The sequence below is a fragment of the Lithobates pipiens genome, unplaced genomic scaffold (assembly GCF_037356315.1).
Source record: "Lithobates pipiens isolate NorthernLeopardFrog02 unplaced genomic scaffold, aLitPip1_a1.2 Scaffold_22, whole genome shotgun sequence".
NCBI classification, from domain to species: domain Eukaryota; kingdom Metazoa; phylum Chordata; class Amphibia; order Anura; family Ranidae; genus Lithobates; species Lithobates pipiens.
Genome location: NW_027507784.1, coordinates 47,454,301 through 47,479,047, shown reverse-complemented (window position 1 = coordinate 47,479,047; position 24,747 = coordinate 47,454,301). Strand labels below are relative to the sequence as shown.

General features: G+C 40.3%; 1 protein-coding gene across 4 annotated transcripts in view; it reads left to right on the top strand.

Annotated features, from left to right (window-relative positions):
* The window catches only part of LOC143923735 (sodium channel protein type 2 subunit alpha-like), a 351,076-nt gene that overhangs the window by 225,072 nt on the left and 101,257 nt on the right, over window positions 1-24,747 (top strand). For all 4 annotated transcript variants that reach the window (XR_013261775.1, XR_013261774.1, XM_077447556.1 and 1 more), the window contains exons 16-17: window positions 2,151-2,507; window positions 14,900-15,379. Coding sequence is in view for 2 of the 4 variants with exons in the window: in XM_077447556.1 (XP_077303682.1) it covers window positions 2,151-2,507; window positions 14,900-15,379 (837 nt within the window). In the remaining 2 variants the exon portion in view is untranslated. The remainder of the gene's footprint in view (window positions 1-2,150; window positions 2,508-14,899; window positions 15,380-24,747) is intronic.

Genomic DNA, 24,747 nt, shown 5'->3' with positions numbered 1-24,747 from the left:
GCTCTGCTGTGCTGGTTAAGACCTTCTGGGTCTGGGGCGTGCACGCACGCTGCCGGTGACCCTCTCCTGCTGTGATTGGACACAGCGGGAGCCAATCAGCGGGTCCGACTGACTCGATGTCTGTCGGGACCCACCTATGTAAACAAGGCAGATCGCTGTTCTGTTAGTAGGGAAGGTAGTGATCCCATATTTTGCAAAGTAACCAAGAAAATTTTAGGAACACAGTTAACTCTTTGATCACCCCTGATGTTAATCCCTTCCCTGTCAGTGTCAGTGTCATTAGTACAGTGACAGTGCATATATTTTAGCACTGATCACTGTATTGGCGTCACTGGTTCCAAAAACCTTTCAAAAAAGTGAAAAAAGTGTCACTTAGTGTCCGATTTGCCCGCCACAATCTTTGCTATAAGTCACTGATCGCTGCCATTACTAGTTAAAAATAAATAAAAAGGCCATAAAAATATCCCATAGTTTGTAGACGCTATCATTTTTGTGCAAACCAATCAATATACGCTCATTAGGATTTTTTTTTTTTTACCAAAAATATGTAGCAGAATATATATTGGCCTAAATTGATGAATAAATACAATTTTTGTACATTTTTTTATTGGATGTGTTTTATACCAGAAAGTAAAAAATATTATTATTTTTTTTCTAATTTGTCAGTCTTTTTATGTTTATAGTGCAAAAAAATAAAAACCACAGAGGGGATAAAATACCACCAAAGAAAGCTTTTTGTGGGGAAAAAAGGACATGCATTTTATTTGAGTACAGCGTCGCACGACCATGCAGTCCCATATTGCAAAATATGGCCTGGTGATAAGGGGGTAAACCTTCCAGAGCTGATGTGGTTAAAATTGTTAAATTTTTTTTCTTGTAAAAATGTGATTATGCTGACCGAAAACATGGCTGAAGAAAAATTTTATCATGTTTCTTCATTAGACTTTTAAAAGTTTTATCTTCCCAAAGAAAGATCGCCCACTCTTCACAATTAGGCCTTATTCATGTCATCAGTTATCAGCAGCACCTATATTTGTGACCAACTATTTTCAAGGATGAAGAACACAAAGGGCAAAATTAGAACCTAAATATCCAAGGAGCACCTTGAGAATTCATTGAGAATTGCTACTACATCCATCCAACCAGATATTGATGCGTTAGTTTATCAAAAAAGTCAAATATCGCATTTGTTTCATGTTGCCCTCTTTTACTTTGATAAAAAAAAAATATTACAAACAAATATCTAATAAAAAGGGGAGCAACAGAGCGGGACATCTTTGGCTGGCCTGATTACCGGTGTTCCGCACCATTTCTGCGCAGGTATATATGCAAGTTTATGGATCAAGTGTGCATGTGGGTCTCTCCCCATTGTATATTTGTCCTCCCCTTTCCTTAGACATTTCCAAACATGGCTGTTCTCTCTATTCATAGGTTACCATCATGGTTTTGCTCCTGATGAGTGATATAAAAGTCACGAAACGCATAGAGCTGTCAACTTCCATGCTGTGCACACATCTTATAACAAAGAATGAACGTTCCATTTTGATTTATCCCTATTTTTGTTTTTATTTATTCTTAGGTGACACTTTAGAGTGCCGCATATCTATAGATAACTGGTATTTATTCAATGTGAAGATTCCTATGTATGTACTATCAAGTCCTTGTTGGAATGTACATTTCGATGAAATTCTATAATATTAATTTATGATTATGTGTAATATTAGGTGCAATACATGACTATTTGAATCTATTAAAATCAGTTTTTTATCTAATTAGATTTTCTAGCTTCCGTGTGCCTCATTTAAAGTCCCGCTCTGTTGCTCCCCTTTTTATTAGATATATTGAACCCGGGATGGAGGAGGGGTTTTGAACGGCTCCTACGTATACCTCATTTAAAGTCCCAAATACTGTTGCTCTCCTTTTTTTAATTACAAACAAATAGTTTTATTACTCAGGTACATTATCTAGATCAGTGATTGTTAACTTGTGATCTGTCCGACTTTTTCTTCTCATCAGTTATCCATTGTTAGTGTATTTTATGTGTGGCCCAAGACAATTCCTCTACTTCCAATGTGGCCCTGGAAGGTCATAATGTTGGGCACCCCTGATCTAAAGCAATAGAAAGTAAACTGTATCTTTTATCATTCTAGCTCCGAGTATTCAAGTTGGCAAAATCATGGCCTACACTCAACAAGTTGATCAAGATCATTGGTAACTCTGTGGGAGCTCTGGGAAACCTGACCTTGGTGTTGGCCATCATTGTGTTTATTTTTGCTGTGGTCGGCATGCAGCTTTTTGGCAAAAACTACAAGGAGTGTGTCTGTAAGATCTCAGAGGACTGTGAGCTTCCACGCTGGCACATGAACGACTTTTTCCATTCCTTCCTGATTGTGTTCCGAGTACTGTGTGGCGAGTGGATCGAAACTATGTGGGACTGTATGGAGGTGGCTGGGCAGTCTTTGTGCATATTGGTGTTCATGTTAGTGATGGTAATTGGAAATCTAGTGGTAAGTTATTTTATTATGATTATTAGATTCTCTCTTTAATCAGTCGTTTAATCTTCTTTCTGTCTTAATTTTTTCAGTCTCTCTGGCTAAATCATTATATCTTGTCACAAATGAATTTCTTCAATGCCTTTCCAGCACTTGGGGCTATGCACATTGGTGCATTACATTAACATGCAAAAGTTAACATGCATTATGCTGTCTATTAATGAACATTGCTTTAGGGCAGCAAATTCATTTTAATGTAGTGAAAATACATACACACAGAAAAAAAGGCTTGCAGAATTTATTGTGATGCAGCACATCACAACACAAAAAAAAAGTGCATTGCAATGCACTTAGCATGGAGTTACCATTAAGGATGATTGCACCAATGAGCATTAATGCACCAGTGTTAATGGGCCCTCATGCTTTCTAAGCCTAGGGCAATGTTCACCCCTTGCACAGACTCCAATCCTGATTAGAATGCAATTACCCTCATGTCTGTACACAGACTCTCACAATATGCAATTTAATCGGAATTATAACCCATGGTATTATAGCTATCCAGAGGCCAATTAACCCTTTAGTTTGTTGCTTACAAGTTAAAATCCATATTTTTTGCTAGAAAATTACTTTTTCACTGATGAACCCTAAAACATTATTTATATTTTTTAGCAGAGATCCTAGAGAATAATATAGCAATCGTTCCAATATTTTATGTCACATGGTATTTGCGCAGCGGTCTTTCAAATTTTACGCTGAGTATATAGATAACTAGCATGTCATGTTGTGGAATGACGACAAACTACTGTACCTAAAAATTTCCATAGCCGATGTTTTAAAAAAAATGTAACGCTTACCAGGTTAGAGTTACAGGGGAGGTCTTTTGCTAAAAGTATTGTTCTCACGCTGATGATCGTGGCGATACCTCACATGTGTGATTTGAACACCGTTTACATTTGCGGGCGCGACTTACGTATATGTGTTTTCTTTGCTGCGTGAGCATTCAAGGACGGGGGTGCTTTAAAATTATTTTTTTTCTTATTTATTTTGCACTTAAATGTATTCATATCACCAAAATTGGCGATTCTGAATACTGTCATTTTTTTTTTAATTGACACCATTGGCAGTTGAGTAAACACACTGGAGAACCAATCAAAGCCGAATCTGGCTTTATTTGGGTCTCATCCGGATTCTCCGGTTGGTGGCTCGGATCTCCCGGTGGGACAGGAGGCCCAGGAAGAGTGTCGGGAGGTGGTGCGAAGGGGAATTTCCCCTCCCACTCCTTTAAGATAACAGCCAAGAGGTTTTTAGCCACATTGGCTGTTATCACTAAAAAGCCAACCGCTGGCTCTAAACAATAGTACTAGGGTGATGCCTGCAGCTGTTTAACCCCATTCAAGCCATGAACGTAAATTTGTGTACAGTCGGCAAGAAGGGGTTAAAATGGAACTTATTACCTGAGTATTGAAATCATGCGTAAGAAGCTTGTATGCAGAGAATAGCTTTACTTTCATGGAGGGTTTCTTTATGCATGTCTTACAGGAAACAGGACAATACAAGTACATGGACTAAACATAGACATAGCATCTTATTATTACTTTACCATAGAATAACACACTATCATACCGCAATGCCGCCTGCTGGATAGAAAGGTATAATGCATATACACAGTCACAGTATGTAAGCAGATTGCTGTTGCTTTTCCAACACTCCTTCTCAACAGCATGTGCTTTGTCAAATTATATTTAGCCTCTTCTGGAAATAACTATGACGTTCCTTCAATAAAGACTTGATGAGTGCATTAGCAGTCATCTCCTCTGATGGATATTGAATGTCAATAACACCTTGCTCTTGATTGTCCTTCAGTAGGTAATACTTGACATCAAGGTGTTTGGTCCTAGGATTGACCCTTTCTGATTGAGTAAGCTTTATACATCCCTGGTTGTCTTCAAAAATGGGAATTGGTTTTGACATGTCTATCCCAATGTCCACAAAAAGTTGATGAATAAATATCACTTTTTGACACGCCTATGCAGCTGCAATATACTCTGCTTCAGTTGAAAATAGACCAACAGATGTTTGCTTTCCACTAGACCAACTTATGGTTCATTTCCTATACTGGAAGTTGAATCCACTTGTAGATTTGTGGTCTGTGCAGTCCCCAGCCCAGTCAGCAGCCACATATCCAACCAGTTTTGGATTGGATATTGCTGGTAACCATAACTTCATGTGAATTTTTCCTTATAGGTACTGCATCACTCTCTTCACTGCGTTTCAGTCACGCTGACAAGGAGCTGAGACTGTCAAGCATAGTATGCCCACTGCTGCGGCTATGTCTGGTCTTGTCACAGTGGCAACATATAGCAGCTTACTGAATGCTTTGCGATACATGTCATTGTTAGGTTGCAATTTTCTGTTTCATTGCTCTTTTGATAGCCTGGTCCCATAAGAGTTTGCACTTCCTTTGCATCTTGCTTATGGAATTGTTCCAAGATTTCAGGGATTTTCTGAGATTGGTTGAGAAGATAACATCCATCTTCTTCTCTCTCTATTTGGATTCCCAGATAGTAGCTAATGTTCTCAAGTACTTTGATCTGATTGTAATCCCGTTCTTATTCAAAACAGGTTATAATGTCATCAACATAGATAAAGATGTATATCCATCTGAGAGACAGGGATCTGCTTTACTTCTTGAGAATCCCTCTCTGGTAAGTACTTCATTCACTTTCACATTCCACATCCTTGCAGATTGCTTAAGACCATAGATGCTCTTCTCAAGTTTACACAAGGTTGTCTCCTTGCTCAAACCCTGGTGGTTGCTCCATGTAGAGATCTTACTTAAAGTCTCCATATAGGAAGGCAGTTTTAACATCTAAGTGTTTGACTTGCCTGCCCTTCCCGGCTGCAAAGCTAAGAATCGTTCTGATGGTGAAGTGTTTTACGATGGGAGCGAATGTTTCAACACAATCTTCCCCAAATTTCTGAGAGTAACCCTTGGCAACTAGTCTGGCTTTGTATGTGTGGATATTCCCTTCTGCTTCTGACTTTACTTTGAAAGTCCACTTACTTCCCATAGTTTTATGGTTAGGAGGGAGCTCTGTAAGTGTCCAGGTTTTATTTTCTTGAAGTGGCATTAATTATTCTTCTGCTGCCTTTCTCTATTTATTGGCTTCATGTTTTGGCAGTTTTTCTATGTCTTCCCTGGATGTTGGTTCAAGTATGCTGTGTGTTTTGACAGTGTATGACAGCTTGGGGTGGTATCCCCTGTGTAGTCTGAGTGGATTTTCTGACTTCAGCAGGATCTGGTGGGGAACTTGGAAGGTTCGCCATCACTGGTTTAATCGATGTGAGTTCCACCTCTTGTTTTGACTCCTGCACAGGTTCGGTTTAATCAACCTTTTCTTCTAGTTTGCTTGGCGTATTCACTTCACAGCTTTCAGGGATCAGTGTTTCTGGTGATTGGTTCTCATCGCCCTCTATGGCTCTGTTCTCCAGCTTGGATCACTCTTCACTTGGAATATAGGCATATGCTTTACATCCAAACACTCTAATGTGCCCTATGCTAGGCTTTGATCCATGACACATTTTGAATGGAGTACTTTTAATGGCTTTTGAGGGTAGTCTGTTTTGTAGGTAAGTTGCAGTCATGACTGCTTCTCCACAGTACTTGTGAGGTAGGTTGGCATCCGACAACATGCATCTGGCAATTTCTATAAGAGTGTGATTTTCCTTTCTGTTACACTGTTTTGTTCAGGAGTGTATGGTGTGGTTGTCTGGTGTACTATTCCTTGTCTCTTCAGGTATGAGGCCACTTCTTTGCTTTTGTATTCTCCTCCATTGTCAGTGCATATTATTCCTGGTTGCATTGAAATTTGTAGCTAGACATGGCAAAAAACTCTTGAAGTCAGATAAGTGGTTCGTGTGTTTCGTCAGATAAGTGGTTGTGTACCTAGAATAATCATCAATGAAAGTCAGTAGATATCTGTTCCCGCCTGATGTGGGAGTTTTCATTGGACCGCATACATCACTGTGTTCGAGCTTTAGGGGGTGGGTAGTTTTTCTTTAAAATGCCTGTGGAAGGGGAGCACGTGTGGCTTTTGCTTCTACACAGCATTTGCATTTCATGAGCACTTTGTAAGGCATTTTTGACAAATCTTCTGATAAGCCTCGCTTTATAATGTCCTGTATAGCTTCTGGACTTCTGTGTCCCATAATTGAATACATTTGCTGTATAGGCATTAGAGACTATATTGGCTTGCTGGTCTGTGGTGATGAGCCTGTATTGGTTATCATCCAGTTTTCCTTTTGCAAGGAATTGCTTATTATTGTGAATTGTGCATTCATCAACCTGGAACTTAACTGTGAGACCATTGTTTGCAAGACTTTTCACTGATAGAAGGCTGCCTTCTAGTTCTGGAACACACCGCACGTTCTTTACAAGGATACACTTTGTGGTGTAATGCAGTTCAGGAAGACCTGGCCTTTACCTTCTGATGTCATGCTTTTACCGATTGCTAGGAAAACTTTGTCTTTTACACTGTAATCAATGTTTGTGAAGAAGGTCTCATTGCTAAACATGTGGGTTGTCGCTCCTGAGTCTATGCACCAGCCGCGTGGCTTGCTGCTCTGTGTTACTTGAAAGGTGCCACTCCACGATGTGTCTTCAGTTTCCTTTGTGGCTGCTTTGACTCTTTCTTTTGTGGATAGCTTTCGCTGCTCAGCTTTCCAGATAAAACAGTCCTTTTTTCAGTGACCGGTCTTTTTACAATGAAAACATGCTCTACTTTTTTTGTTGTGCTTTGTACCTTTGTACATCTTAAGAGCTTGGTCATCATGGTGCATATTTTCTTTCCTTCGGTCACATTCATCGATTAATTTGCCTGTGACATATTTTAGAGCTCCTGCTCAAGTCTGGTCTCTAAAGAGTTAATGAGAGTATATGTCTTTGGAAGGCTGCAGAGGAGCAGGGCAACAATATGATTATCTTTGATTATCTTTGATGTCCTCTCCGATGGCACGCAGCTGCTCTATGATCTCTAGCATAGCATTCATAGCATTTGCTGCTTCTTCAAGTCTCATCTTGTAAAATTTTCATAGCAAAAACAGTTTGCTGTTTAGCCTTGAACACAGCTTTTGTAATGAAGTCCACATACCTTTGGCTATTTTCTCTGTTCTTATGTGGATAAGCTGGTCATTTTCCACTAGTAAGCTTTTAATTTTGCTTGTTTATCCTTCCTATCCCATTCCCTCCGTCTCTCAGTTTGTGGGTCTGTCTGTATTCAGCACTTGCCACAAGTCATTCTTGCTTATAAATATTTCTAGTTTAAACTTCCAAAGCTGGTAATTGACATTGTTCAGCTTTACAATTGCAAACTTTACATCTGAACCGCTTGCCATCTTTCACTGGCTTGCATACAGTACCCACAGACATCTCTGAGTATCCGCTCAGGTGCCTGGGAGCCTGGGCCCATAACCTATTAGCTGAGTATTGAAATCATGTGCAAGAACCTTGTTGTATGCACAGGATAGCTTTACTTTCATGGAGGATATCTTTATGCATTTCTTACAGGAAATAGGACAATACAAGAACATGCACTTAACATAGAACATCCTGTTATTACTGTATCATAGAATAACACACTATCATACTGCAGTGCCACCTGCTGGATAAAAAGGTATAATGCATATACACAGTCACAGTATGTAAGCAGATTGCTGTTGCTTTTCCAACAGAACTAAGCCTAAGTTTTGTAGAATTGCGAGCAGGCAGCTTTCTATTGCAGAAGAGACACACTATGGGTTTAATTTACTAAAACTATAGAGTGCAAGATCTGGTGCAGCTGTGCATGGTAGCCAATCAGCTTCTGAATTCAGCTTATTCAATTAAGCTTTGAAACAAAAACTTGAAAGCTGATTGGTTTCTATGTATAGCTGCCCCAAATTTTGCACGCTCCCGTTTTAGAAAATCAACCCCATTATGTATTCTGCAATAATACAAATGTACCTGCCCACTTACAGTTCTCTACCCAATGTACACTGAGCTGCACATATGCAGCTTGCCTGTTCCAAAATGACTGACTCCCATGCGCCTGATAGTGGCTGACAAGGAATAGAACTGCCACATCGATGGAAGGTGGAGGTGAGTATAGTGGGGGTTTAGTTCTGCTTTAAGTTATGGAGAGTAAAATAATTTTTTTTTAGCTGCCATCAGTTTGCACACAACACAATCTGGAAGGGATAGGAAAGCATTCCTCCTTCTGTCACCCCCTAATTCATTTTGTGTTTTATGCTGTTTGAATCATAAAAAGTGCCCATTCACATTTTGGCAATGTCCTAGTGTACTACTACTTCTAATTAAAGAGGAAGTAAAGTCTTCCTTTTTAATTGTACCTACAGGTAAGCCTATAGTAAGGCTTACCCGTAGGTACTGTAATTACCTCCTAAACTTGTGCTGATTAGGAATTATTTACTATATACGCTGCCACCGACGTCATCGGCGCATGCGCACTGAAGGGACGGCCCGTGGGTGTGACGTCATCGAGGCTCCAGCCAATCACAGCGCCAGAGCCCACAAATCCAGAAGCAACTCTGTGAAAGATGTTGGCCATGGGAGCGGAGTGTGGGTGGCACTGCAGGGCATCGTTCTAAGGTAAGTATTTCACAAGGAGCTAGTATGCAATGCATACTAGCTTATTAACCACTTACAGACCATACCATTTTGCTAGTCAAAGACCAGACCACTTTTTGCGATTCGGCACTCCGTCGATTTAACTGAAAATTGCGCGGTCGTGTGACGTGGCTCCCAAACAAAAACGTCCTTTTTTTCCCACAAATAGAGGTTTTTTTTGGTGGTATTTGATCACCTCTGTGGTTTTTATTTTTTGCGCTATAAACAAAAATAGAGCGACAATTTTGAAAAAAAAAAAACGCATTATTTTTTTACTTTTTGCTATAATAAATATCCCTCAATAATATATAAAAAAAATTTTTTTCCCTCAGTTTAGGCCGATACGTATTCTTCTACATATTTTTGGTAAAAAAAAATCGCAATAAGCGATTATTGATTGGTTTGCGCAAAAGTAAATGACACTGGCAGTGAAGGGGTTAACCAGTGGGTGGCAGTGTAGGGGTTAAGTGTTCCTAGGGGCGTGTTACTAACTGTGGGGGGTTGGGCTTTCATTTAGTGAACACTGATCTCTGCTCCAATCACATGGAGCAGAGATCAGCATCACTATTTGCTAGGCAGAATGGAGAAATGCTGTTTACACGGCATTTCCTCCATTCAGCCGTCCCGTGAGACGATCGCGGGTATGCCCATGGCGATCAAGTCTGCGGGACCCGCGAAAGGACTCACGGGGGTCCCGACCGGCGCGCTCGCGATGGCAGGGCGGCATTGAAGATTGGATGTACCTGTACGCCAATATGCCTGCCCGTGGCATTCTGCCGACGTACATCGGCGTGCGCTGGTCGGGAAACGGTTAAGCCTTTGTCTTGCAGGTATTTTTATTTTTTTTACAACCTCTTTAAGGCTGTGACATATACACTCATTGGCTACTTTATTAGGTACACCTTGCTAACATCGAGTTGGTCCCCCTTTTGCCTTCAGAACTGCCTAATTTTTTGTGGCATACATTAAACAAGGTGTTGGAAACATTCCTCAGAGAGTCCATATTGACATGATAGCATCACACAGTTGCTGCAGATTTGTCAGCTGCACATTCAAGATGCAAATCTCCCATTCCACCACACCAGTGGTGAGATGATTTGAGCTTTGTGACATGGTGCATTATCCTGCTGGAAGTAGCCATCAGAAGATGGGTACACTGTAGTCACAAAGGGATTGCCATGGTCAGCAACAATACTCAGATAGGCCGTGGTGTTTAAAGGATGCTCATTTGGTACTAAGGGGCCCAAATTGTGCCAAGAAAATATCCCTCACACCATTACAGCACCATTAGCCTGAACCGTGGATACAAGACAGGATGGATCCATGCTTTCATGTTGTTTACATCAAATTCTGACCCTACCATCTGAATGTTGCAGCTGAAATCGAGACTCGTCAGACCAGGCAACGCTTTTCCAATCTTCTAATGACCAATTTTGGTGAGCCTGTGCGAATTGTATCCTTGGTTTCCTGCTCTTAGCTGACAGGAGTGGCACCCGTTGTGCTCAAAAGGTTGCCTGCCTCTGGTTTATGCAATACATTTTACAAAAATGTGGATTATTGTTCTCTTATAGCTTTGGTCAGATGTTGATGTTGTTTATGCTAGGATGTTGCATTTGTGATTACCATATTTGAGTTGATGTTTGATGCTGTATTTTATAGAGAATTATTCTGTTCATGGAGAATAGAAGTGATGTTGGTTTAAAGATAATTACTGATGGGCCTCTGTAACAACATAAATCTTAATTTCTAAATTGTTGTAGCATTGCAGATTACCTTTCAGAGATTACTTGATTATTTATGTTTACTTGTATTTTCTTCCTGCCTTTTCAAAAATGTCAAAGCACTAGTGTCAGGCTGTAAGGCCGTCCTGTCTCTTGCCCAGGCTTAGTGCCAATAACAAAATAATCTCAAAGCTGCCATATAAAAAAAAATAAAAAAAAATGTTAAAAGCAGAATTACTTCTAATGAGGCTAAAGGCTGTGATAATTATTATTATTATACAGGATTTTATATTTCCAACAGCTTGTTCATGATTTTACAAAATAAATAGGCAGCACATTTACAAAACAATTCAAGACAAAAGGGTTAGAAGGACCCTACTCGTGAGAGCTTACACTATAAAAGGCGTAGGAAATAGCCAGAGAGATTGAGGTAGGGAGTCCAGAGGATGGGGGAGGCTCTGGAGAAGTCCTGAAAGTGAGTATAAATTAAAGTAGATTTTCACTCTCTCCTAAATGTTTTTTTTTTTTTTTAAAACCCTGGTGGAGAATTTTGCACATTTCTACATAGTCAATAAGATTGAAAAAATACACCAATCCATCCAGTTCAACCTGTGGTGTGTGAGTGTACTTGTGTTTATGTCAATAGTACATTGTATATCCCTGTATGTTGTGATCGTGAAGGTACCCATCTAATCGTTTTTTTAAACTATTGATGCTCCCCGCTGATACTACTGCTTATGGAAGAGAATTCCACAACCTTACTGCTCTGGTGGTAAAGAACCTTCTACGCAGTTTAAGGTTAAACCACTTCTCTTCCAATTTCAGTGAATGGCCGCATGTCCTTTTAAATTCCCTTTCATTGATATTTGTGAATCACTATGATATCCCCTCTCAAGCATCTCCTCTCCAGAGAGAATAAGTTCAGTGCTTGCTTGTAGTCTTTCCCCATAGCCAAGGTCCTCCAGTCTCTTTATAAGCTTTGTTGCCCTTTTCTGGACTCTTTCTGGTTCCAACACATCCTTCTTGAGGACTGGTGCCCAGAACTGGATGGCATATTTCAGGTGAGGCCGGACAAGAGTCTTGTAGAGTGGGAGAATTATCGTTTTATCTCTGGAGTGAATCCCCTTTTTAATGCATGCCAATATTCTGTTTGCTTTGCTTGCAGCAGCTTGGCATTGCATGTCATTGCTGAGCCTGTCATCTACTAGGACCCTGAGGTCCTTTTCCATCCTAGATTCTCCCAGAGGTTCTCCCCCTAGCGAGTAACTTGCATTCGTATTTTCAGCACCCAAATGCAATACATTTACATTCCCACTGCCATGGCTTGGTGTGACATCTTTAAGAGGCTGCCTGCTGTTCTAGGTTCACCTAGTGTTCCTCCTGATGACGCGTCACTAGGCCCACCTCCTTCTCCTAGAGCTGGAAAATGTAGTAAAAAACATAAATGAAGAAAAAAAAGAACTTGTGTTTCTGGGGCAAGAAGTGAAAGGAAATTTCCCCAATAGTACACAGGCAGCAAAAAATAACCAGACAGGGATTTTCTGCTCTATTCAAAACAAAAAAATGGCTATACATATGCTCAAGCAAGAGATATGTCTTACTGATCAACATTGCTGCTCTAACAGGAAGAAAATATAAGTAAATTACAGCAAACACAGCTGTGCAGGAGAGGTAGGGTTGCACTAGGCTTGTGCAATTCGTTTCGTAACGAATCGAAATTCGGCCGAATTTTGCATCTTTCGGACATTCGGATGCATCCGAATAAAAAAATAACGAATAACAACGAATACAAAAGAAATATAATGAATGAATTCCAATGAATTCGATAATTCTTTAAAGATCTAATGAAACAAAAGGTCAGCTCAAAGTAAATCTTATAGTCCAATCAGCTAATTCATTTTGTCCCGGAGGATGGATTACTGGCAAAGTGCATTCCTGAGAACTGAGTTAGAAGGGTGTTGTATTGAGCCGAGGAGAAGAGACGTTGTCATTGTGTGTGTTAAAAGATTCAATAAACAAACGACTTTCCAAACTACGAATCATTATCACGAATGTCTATACATACATAAATAGCGAATTTCAACGAATACGAACGAATTAATTCGACACTCTACGAGTAATAACGAATTATCCGAAAACATATTAACGTAACATAATGAATATAACAGAACGAAATGATGTATTTTACGAATGACAGCGAACCAAAACTAAACAAAATTTTCTGTTGTGCACAAGTCTAGGCTGCACTATTATTATAACTTAAAATGTATGTATAGCCCAATCTTTTCTTTTTAGTTTCGGATAGAATAGAGAAGGATTAGAACCCCTGTAAATTTATATATATCTTTTTTTGTGTCTCTGCTGAATTCATTCACACTGTCCCTTTGTCCTGGTGACCTTGTTACTGAGACAGGGAGTGTTAGAGAATCCAAAATTGTACAGATGTCACTGCAACAAGAGGTGAAAGACACCTGTTCTGGTGACTACTATCAAAGGCTAGATTCACATGCGGTTGATTTAGTTTTTCTAGAGCGTTTTGCATTTTTGAACACACATTTTTGATGCATTTTTTGCATGCATTTTTCTTGCATTTTGCTGGGGTTTTTCTTTTCTAATAGGAAAGGCTCCTTAACAAACTGTGAATAGCCAGTTGTTGAGAAGCGGATGGCCTGCCGAATCCTTAACAATGGATTCCCCGCTGACTCATTCACATAGATGGGGGCTGGTATCTGGGGACCCCCTTGTTTAAGAGGGCTCCAAAATTCTAACAATTCTAACAAGTTAGCCCCTCCCCAAGCCCACAACCACTGGCCAGGGTTGTGTGGAAGAGGCCCTTGTACTCAACAACATGGGGACAAGGTGCTTTGGGGGGGTGGAGCCCCCTGCCCCAAAGCAGCCACCATGGTGAGGGCATGTGGCCAGTTATGATTCAGTAGGGGGAGGGGACACTCTCTCACCCCCCCTCCCTTTCCTAGACTGCAAGGCTTCACGCTTGAATAGGTATGGATTTGGCATGGGCTTCCCCTTAAAATCCATACCAGACCTGAAGGGTTTTAATGCCACCATTCTTTGGTTTACCACTGTCAGCTGATGAGTCATCGGTTGTTAAGGACACTGTGGCACTGTGGCAGCACAGTGGTGTAGTGGTTAGCACTCTCACCTAGCAGTAAAAAGGGTCGCAATCCCAACCACGACACTACCTGCCTGGAGTTTGCATGTTCTCCCTGTACCTGTGTGGGTTTCCTCTGGGTACTCTGGTTCCTCCCACACTCCAAAGACATGCTGGTAGGTTAATTGGCTTCTGTCCAAAATTGTGGCTAGTATATGAATGGGGACCTTGGATTGTGGGCTCCTTGAGGGTGTAGGGACCAATGTGAGTGTGCAGTGTTACAATGTACAGGGATAGGGACAATTGTAGACACTCACTCAGGTTGAACTGGATGGACTGGTGTCTTTATTCAACCTTACCAACTATGTACTATGCACCCGCTCCTTAACAACTGGCTATCCACTGTTTGTTAAAGAGCCTTTCCTATTAGGGAAAACAAAAAAAATGCATGCAAACACGCATCAAAAAACGCAACACTTGCTTTTTTGGTGTGGCTTCATAAAAGTCCATTAAACGCAAATGGCAATCTGCTGCGGGATAAAAAGTCACAGTAACCCTTTCCAAAAATGGAGCAACCGAAAAAATGCGTAGATGTGAATGTGTCCCCTAAGAAATCATGTTAAATGGACTGTAGTGCATTTCTGCAAAATGCACTAAAAAAAAAACACACACACATAGGTGTGAACCTTGCCTAGGGGTGGATATTGTCTTTGCCAAAGGACATAGAGAGCAAAAAATAAAATGACAGATTTTAACTCTTCCCTTCTCTATCCAAAACAGAAAAAAAAGTCTGGCCTAAAAAAGTGGAGATTAAGATTCCTACTTCCCGAGTGGTTCTATATATTACATTACATTATATTATATTACATTACATTACATATTACATTTGACTCTGTTTTTATTTGAACTTTAGGTGCTGAATTTGTTCTTGGCCTTACTCCTAAGCTCTTTCAGCTCTGACAATCTTTCAGCTACGGATGATGATGGTGAAATGAATAATCTCCAGATCGCAGTGGGCAGGATCCAGAAGGGGATGTCCTACATTAGGATATGCCTGCAAGATTTTTTCCAAAAATTGTTTTTAAGAGCTAAAAAAGATGCGGATGACACAAAACAGCTGGAAGAGCTGAGAATTAAACGCGATAATGGTGTTTATAGCAATATTGTTGTGCAGAATATCAAAGTACATGATTACCATCGAGAAGCAAGTGGGACAACAAGTGGGATAGGCAGCAGTGTGGAGAAGTATGGAGGTGATGAGAAGGACTGTATGGCTGTTAGTAACCAACAGTGCCTCACCGTAGCAGTGCCTATTGCAGCCGGAGAGTCGGACTTTGATAACCCAAACACTGAAGATTTCAGTAGTGAATCTGACCCTGAAGAGAGTAAAGAGGTAAGAATTAATACAAAAAATGTATTACATCTTCCCTAATAATCTTTTTCCAGTTCATCAATAAAACATAATTACTAAAGCATGGAGACTGAGGAACAGAAGAGTAGATTTGTCACCAAAAACTTTTCAATAATTAAATTTTTAGCAAGAATCTAAATAATAATGCCTGGAACTTCTCTGGTTGCCATAGGTAATGCATGTCTTACAGTTTTTTACAGTAAATTAAATAAGAACGTGCCATATAATTTTGCCAGTGTGTGGTGTACTCATTGTTGAGATTTAAAGGCTACTATTTAAAGTGTATCAGTTTGTTAAAAAGAAGAAAAATAGAATTAATGAAAAACAATTAAATTGTTACAAATCAAAGCCAATAAAGCTGCAATGAAGAAAATTCTTTCCTGGTCTTCTAAGGCAATCAAATACTCCTTGATTGCTTATTTTAATAATTTGCGGTGTTATTACGGATGGATTAATAGCCAGTTATATTCTGTGCATTTAGAAACACATCCAGCCTTTCTAATAACAAACTTCAGAGAACTAGCTCAGGTGGGGGTCTATTCCACATGTTAACAGCTCTTACTGTAAAGAAATCTTTCCATCTGCTTCAGTTCCCCTTTTTTCCTTTAGGTGCTAAGTGTTAATTATACTATTTAAAATGATTATACTCTTCTGTCCACAAGGTTTAGGAGTGCGTCTATGGGAGCATGAAATTGTCCAAAATGTCTTGGTATGCTGATGTCTTAAAGGGGTTGAAAACCCTCGTGATTTCCACCTTAATGCATCCTATGCATTAAGGTGAAAAAACTTCTGTCACTGACCGGCCCCCAAGCCCCCGTTTTACTCACCTGAGCCCCATAATTCCCACGCCAGAGACGCACTCTTCCCCTCTGCCCGTTGTCTCGGCTCTTGTTTGGGTAGATTGATAGCAGCGCAGCCGTTGGCTCCCACTGCTGTCAATCAAATCCAATGGCACCGGTGGTGAGGCCGAGTCCGGCAATCTGCGGTAAACCCCCCCCCCCCCGGGAGAGCGCTTCTCCTGGGGGATTATACGATGCGGGGAGGAGCTCCAAGCGCTGCGGGGGACCCCAGAAGTCAAGAATTGAGCCAACTCTGTGCAAAATGAACTGCACAGTGGAGGTAAGTATATGTTTGTTTGTTAAAAAAAATAAAAAAATTACAATCACTTTAAGAGTTCCCTTCACTGGAACTAACAGGCCAAGCCCAACCCCTGAAACACAACCCCACACCATAATCCCCCCTCCACCAAATGATTTGGACCAGTACACAAACCAAGGTCCATAAAGACATTGATGAGAGAGTTTGAGGTGGAGGTACTTGACTGGCCTGTACAGAGTCCTTACCTCAACCCGATAGAGCACCTGTGGGATGAATTAGAGTGGAGACTGCAAGCCTGGCCTTCTCGTCCACATCAGTACCTGACCTCAAAAATGCGCTTCTGGAAAAATGGTCAAACATTCCCATAGACGCACTCTTAAACTTTGTGGACAGCCTTCCCAAAAGGGGTTGAAACTGTTAAATCTGCAAAGGGTGGGCCAACTCACTATTGAACCCTACTGACCTAAGACTGGGATGCCGTTAAAGTTCATGTGTGTGTAAAGGCAGGTGTCCCAATACTTTTCACATATATGCCATTGCCAGTGTGAATGAGGCCTAAAGCTCTATTCACACTAATGTGTTTTTTGATGCATTTTGCAAAAATAAAGGGACATTTTTTAACATGGGTTCTTCTGCATTTTTGGAAAGGTTCGGAGACTTTTTTCCCGTAATGTAATAGACATCAATGGACCCGCATCCAAAACAAAAGTACTGCGTTTTTACCTCGAATTTGACACGATTTGTGTTTTTTTTTACACTGTATATAGCTGGTTGCTCAAAAAAAAAGTAGTGTAGTGTTTAAAAATATAGTCGACAGTTTTTGACAAGTCTTTTATTAAAAGTATCTTCTTCTTCCCCGCTTCTTCCTCCGATTTCCCTCCATCTTCTCCCGGATTTCTCCTCCAGTCTTCTCCTTCTCCCGCTGCTTCTTCTTCCACACTTCTTCTTTCTACTGTCTTCTTTGTCGGGTGTTCTTCTTCCTCTGCCACCACTCCCACCGATGAAAGACTTGTCAAAAACTGTCTACTGTATTTTTTAACACTACACTACTTTTTTGTGGTGAATGGGTAAGGGTACAATGTATCTCATACTCATTTACATAGGGGGGAGGCTGGGATCTGTGGGCCCCCTTGTTAAAGGAGGCTTCCAGATTCTGATCACCCACAGACCACGACAACTACTGGGCAAGGGTTGTCGGGAAGAGGCCCTTGTCCCTATCAACATGGGGGCAAGGTGCATTGGTGTGGGGGAGGCGCAGGCCCCCCCCTGTCCCAAAGCACCTATCCCCCCATGTTGAGGGCACGTGGCCTGGTATGGTTCAGGAGGGGGGGCTCGCTCAACCCCTCACTTTCCTGGCCTGACGGGCTGCATGCTCGGATAAGGGTCTGGTATGGATTTTGGGGGGCCTCCACACCATTTAAAAAAAAAAAATTGGCATGGGGGGGCCCATCCGAATCCATACTAGACCCAAGGGACTCTGGATCTGAAGGGGACCCCACACTGGTTTTATTCACAATTTTGTTTTATCCAACAAATCTTTTTTTTCTACATTCAGCAGGGAAGCCCGCTGACAGCTGATGACTTATTGGTTTTTAAGGATGGGGTGGACGTCTTCCTGGCCCCCTCCATATACGGTGTAAAAAAAAAAGAGCAAAACACAAATCGCGGCAAAATCGCTGTAAAAAACGTGTGTCCAAAAACGCGGCAAGCACCATAAAAAGCACTGCAGAAACTCTCAAAAGCAACATGCATAGATGTGAATCGAGCCTTAATGGTCTTCTGTTTCTGAAAATTTTACTTCGTCGGCACTGCCCCTACCTTTTATTGCGTTTTTTAATAGTAACAAAGAACAATACTCCATGGTAACTGATCAAAAATTACCCTTCATTTTTTCCACCAACCAGCAGCTTTTTCCATTTTGATATAATATAAAGGCCACAATGTGTTTCTAAAATCTGCAGACCACAGGCAGCTAAAATAATAATAATAACAATAGTTACAATTGTAATAATAATACTTTATCATGTAGCAGTTTATTCTTTAACTTTGATTCATGTTTTACTAACAGTTTTCTTTCCAGTTCTTTTGAATCTATCGAAATAATAATCAAAATTTCTTTACTAATAATACATTTGTGCGCCTACCTAGAATTATAATTCTTATATACTTTAATTTTATGACAATTTTGGAAGCTTCTGATTGCAAGGACAGCTGATTTTGAACCTGAAATGATTAATTATGGCAGAAAAATACTGTATGTAGTGATTTGTATTGTAGTGGTTTAGATTGATTTACAATTGTAATTGTCTGTTTGATCAAATTCAGAAAATGGTTGGATTGGTTGGAGTAACAAATTCAATTCCGGGTACTCTTGTTTAAATGAAAAAAAAAAAAGAGAGAGAAACCTTCCAAAATTACCATGAAATCACAAAGTGTAACATTAGAAGGTTTTCAGGAACATGGTTTTATTTATGGATGTTGTACAAACTGTTGTGGCTGACAGCCAGAATCATAGGAAAAGACTGTAACCTTTGAAATGTAAATTCATGAATATTTATCACGGCATGGCCAAACCTACACAAGCACTTTTTTTATAAAATGCTGCCCACTAATAAAAAATCTTTGGAAACCCTCAAACACTATTTAACAGCTGCACAAATCAATCTCTTCAGCAGGGCTTTCTTAGCCTTTTTTAATAGGTTTTTATTTGCCATACACATATAAATGACTTTCATAGCCATAGAAGAACAGGTAGAGTGCATCTGGAAAGTATTCACAGCGATTCACTTTTTCCACATTTTATGTTACAGCCATATTCCAAAATTAATTAAATTAATTATTTTCCTCAAAGATCTACAAACAATACCCCATAATGACAACATGAATGGTTTGTTTGAAATCTTTGCAAATTTATTAAAATTGAAAAACAAAAAAATCCCTTGTACACAAGTATTCACACCCTTTTCCATGACACTCAAAGCTGAGCTCGGGTGCATCCAGTTTCCACTGATCATCCTTGAGATGTTTCTATAACTTGATTAGGGTTCACCTGTGGTAAATTCAGTTGATTGGACATGATTTGGAAAGGCACACACCTATCTATATATGGTCCCACAGTCCACAGTACATGTCAAAGCACAAACCAAGCCATGAAGACAAAGGAATTGTCTGTAGACCTCCGAGACAGGATTGTATGGAGGCACAGATCTGGGGAAGGGTACAGAAAAATGTCTGCAGCATTAAAGGTCCCAATGAGCACAGTGGCCTCCATCATTCGTAAATGGAAGAAGTTTGGAACCACCAGGACTCTTCCTAGAGCGAGAAGCCCAGCCAAACTGAGCGTTCCGAAGAGAAGGACCTTAGTCAGAGAGGTGACTGAGAGATGGTCACTCTGACATAGCTCCAGTGAACTTTCCAGAAGAACAACCATCTCTGCAGCATTCCACCAATCAGAACTGCATGGTAGAGTGGTCAGACGGAAGCAATTCCTCAGTAAAAGGCATATGGAGTTTGCCAAAAGGCCCCTGAAGGACTCTCAGACCATGAAAAACAAAATTATCTGGTCTCGTGAAACAAAGATTGAACTCTGGCTTGAATGGCAAATGTCATGTCTGGAGGAAACCAGGCATCACTCATCACCTGGCCAATCCCATCCCTACATTGAAGCATGGTGGTGGCAGCATCATGCTGTGGGGATTTTTTTCAATGGCAGGAACTGGGAGACTAGTCAGGAGTGAGGAAAAAATGAATGCAGCACAGTACAGAGACATTCTTGATGAAAATCTGCTCCAGAGTGATTTGGATCTCAGACTGGGGCAAAGGTTCATCTTCCAACAGGACAACAACCCTAAGCACACAGCCAAAATAACAAAGGAGTGGCTATGGGACAACTCTGTGAATGTCTTGAGTGGCCCAGCCAGAGCCCAGACCCAGAACCCGATTGAACATCTCTGAAGAGATCTGAAAATGGCTGTTCGCTGACGCTCCCCATCCAACCTGATGGAGCTTGAGAGGTCCTTCAAAAAAGAATGGGAGAAACTGTCTGAAAATAGGTGTGCCAAGTTTGTAGCATCATACTCAAAAAGACTTGAGGCTGTAAATGGTGCCAAAGGTGCTTCAACAAAGTATTGATCTAAGGCTGTGACTACTTGTACATGGAATTATATTCCTTTTTTATTTTTAATAAATTTGCAAATATTTCAAACAAACTTCTTTCATGTTGTCATTATGGGGTATTGTTTGTAGAATTTTGAGGAAAATAATGAATTTAATTAATTTTGGAATAAGGCTGTAACATACCAAAATGTGGAATTAGTGAAGCGCTGTGAATACTTTCCGGATGCACTGCATTTACTAATGCTAGCAGCATAAGAATGTATATACAATATACAAATAGTCAATGTTGATTGAGAGAGTGAAGTTCCAGTTTAAGTTTTTCAGTCAAAGTACATATGAAAGTTCTGTATCATTCATAGACCTATGGTATCCTTATATGCAGAAAATACAAATAAACTTAATAACAAAAATCCAACCGTGGAGTCTATCTGATTTTTGAAATGGAGGAGAAGGTGGTAGGACCCCCCGCAGTACAATTCCCCAGTCTAGTGTACCTAATAAACTGCAAGACAGTCAGTAAAGTCAAGTATTTCCTCCCCTCTGCCTCAAGTTCTACTGCTGGACAAGTGTCCACATTCTCTTCATAGAACTCAATCAATTGTGAGGGTATCTTGTGAATCTACCTATCTAAGCCATATTTTGTTTTTCTTAACTGATCAAAAGAAAATGTAACCACCCCTTCCTGGCTTATATCAGTAAGTTATTTTTGGTTCTGAAAAAAGTAGTGGCCAGAACAGACATAGACAAAGTGAAAATTGTGGTGGGCCTTTATATTGGTGGTCAGTAGGAAAATAATCTCCATACTAACAGCTAAAACCTAATTGATGTAAATTGTTTATTACCTGAGATATCAGCAGAGAGTCTTCACTGGTCCCATACTGCTGGCCCTGCCTTGTGAGGTTGGTGCCGAAACCATGCCACTACTCGAGAAACCCCTAGGGCAGGGATATGCAATTAGCGGACCTCCAGCTGTTGCTAAACTACAAGTCCCATCATGCCTCTGCCTCTGGCTGTCATACTTGTGCCTCTAAGAGTCTTGCTATGCCTCATGGGAATTGTAGTTCTGCAACAGCTGGAGGTCCGCTAATTGCATATCCCTTCCCTAGGGACATCTGGAGAATGGCTGGTCTACTCTACAAAGTCATGTTTTCCTGTGTTTAGCCATTAACTATGCACAGTTAAAGTGATACTAAACAAACACTGTGTAATTTACATTGTCCCTTCTATTTCTGTATATGGATGATAGCACTGTAATTATTTTAATAAAAAGAAAAAATAGAATTACCCTTTTCCTAAACGATATACAGCTGTCACGTGACCCAAATTTTCCCTAGCCTGTCTGTATTGAAACATAAGCAGGAGGAGTTTCTACTCCTCTGCTGCTGATCACATGTTCAAAATAAATAAAACAGCCTTTGGAATAAAGAGTAAAAATAAATAATATCCATAAACAGTTTTAAATTGTCATACAAATATATGTTTGAAACCAAATCTTTATTATTTAGTGGGAAAAACATGATGTGGGTGGATTTCCGCCAGTCACAGACTGTCATGCCCCTCCAGCCTGTGTCTTAGATCAAGGAGGTGAAACCTCCATCAATCTACATGTAATATCCCTCCCCAGTGCATTTAGCTGGTTATTGGACATGAAGGAGGAGGGAGCCAGTGGGCTGTCATTTACCACAGTGCATGTGCCCACATGTGTGACTCTATAGTCACATGGGCTGCTCAGATGTAATAGGGAGGAAATGCCCGGGATAGAAACTCATTGAAAACTGAACATGTACAGAGTTGCCAGGCCATCTGCAAAATCCCTAGCTGAATTGGGGACATGAACAGAAGAGAGCAGCAGGATCAACCAGTTTTTTTTTCAGAATACAGAAAACAAATCTCATAGTGACCAAGTGAGTATAAACAGCATGTAATATACCATTTATTGATAGTTTATTGATAGTTTTTTATGATGTGGGTTTAGTGACGCTTTACAGGGGTTGTAAAGGTCCGTGTTTTTTCACTTTATTGAATCCTATGCATTAAGGTGAAAAAACACCTGGCAATGATGCCCCCCCCCCCCCCCCCCACCCAGCTTCCCCCGTTTACTTACCTGAGCCTATTCACCTGCTGGGTGTGTCCCATGACAGGGAGCGTGCCCGCAAGCTAACCCCCTCGAGATTCCCAGAGGGGGGATAGCTATTGCAGGATGGAGCTGATACACCCGCCGAGGGACCCCAAAAGAGGAGGTTCGGGGCCACTCTGTGCAAAACGAACTGCACAGTGAAGGTAAGTATAACATGTTTGTTATTTAAAAGAAAAAAAAACCCATACAACCCCTTTAAGGTATTGCAAGAATACTCAACAATGTAGTTGTAACCAAGAAGTGCAACTTTTAATTGAGTGATTGTGGAATTCCAATTTAAAATGTGTGGACAGATTTTGGTTTAAGAATGGAACAGCTAAAAGCAGCCTGTGTAGCTCTGTGCCTTCATTGAAAAATACAAATTATGACTGCATTCATTTGTCCTTTGCCTTTGAATCTAGGCGCATGCAAGTCTGCAGAAAGATGGCATACTTTGACCTTTATTGCTTCCCCTTCTCACTTCTCACAGGGGTAAAAACAAGTTGGAGGAGTCAAGAATACAGCTCTGGTGTTTATTTTTAACAAGACACAGCAAGGTGTCCCCTCAAGTAATCTATATGGATATGCTACCAATAAATATCAGTCTGCATGCAGCGCAGTTATGAACCTTCTCATCCATTGCAACTCAATGAGAATTTTGCACAGCTGTCCCAAGTGCTGAACTGTTTAACTTGACCATAGCATGATCATGCAAGACTGGTAAACCTGCCCTGTTCTGTGAATTCAGCAATGTCTCAGAAGTTCACAACACAGGGTGGGCAGTTGCCACTCTCCATGGTGCTGAAATGTACAAGAGCAGCATGTTGCTTTAACCAATCATACGTTCCATCAACTGTCAAGTTGATGCTGCTATATACAGGCTGCATGTACTCGGTGGTCACTGATGCCACTTTACTTAAATGATGTGCATGCTGTGCTCTGCAGGAAGACTAACTTAACGGAGTTTACAATTTTAACAGAAGGAGAAAATGCAAGAGTTCATGCATCATTTTTCAAAAATATGCATAAATTCAAATTTTCCCTATTATACAGGAATTACAAATAGTCGATTTACAGCTTAATTAAAGAAATAATTGTGTTTAAGTAGTTATGTCATTTGAAACATTATGCATGGATCCTACTTGCATTTAATCATGATGTCATCAGGTATTTACTTTGGTTTGTTTGTACTTATTGGAAGATCTGAATACTTTGGTTTGACTTCAAATTGTTTGTTCCTACCGTTCTACAGAGCTTGCATTTCTGGAAACACCTAATCAGAGGCCTGCAATTTAGCATCTCTGGGATTCCCAATTCTGCCCAGTACAGTTTTACTGAATTTTTATTATGTACACACCTGACACAATATAATTTTGGGCACCTGTTATAATTCAAAAAGAACTTAGCTATTCCACCACTCCACTCCTAGTAAAGTCTACAGAGAAAATCACATAGACAAAGATATAGATCTGCAAGAGGGAGAGCAAGTTAGAATCGATGCCAGGACTCTGTAGTTCCAAACAAAGGTGCTGTGATGCATGATATTATGGCTGTACTCAATTTTGTAAAAAAATGTAAAATTGTATTTCTTAAAACTTGCAATTAATTTAATTCCTGCAAGTGTCTGCCAAATATGTACTATAGAAGGTTTGTAGGTGTCTTCAGGACTTGCTTCTGATATAGTGAGGAAGATGGTAAAGCCATAGAGGTATGGGCATACAGTTAACACCGTGAGAGTAGTAGTAACAGGGTTTTCAGAACCAGTTTTTCTGTCTGAAGCAGCTCTCTGGTGAATATTGATTTATAAATGAATCAATAGATAGACACAGAAAGGATATACAGGCATACTGTATATGTATGTGTGTGTGTGTGTATATATATATATATATATATATATATATATATATATATATATATATATACAGTCATGACCAAAAATATTGGCATCCCTTCATTTCTGTCAGATAATGCACCACTTCGCCCAGAAAATTGTTGCAATTACAAATGTTTAGGCATTCTC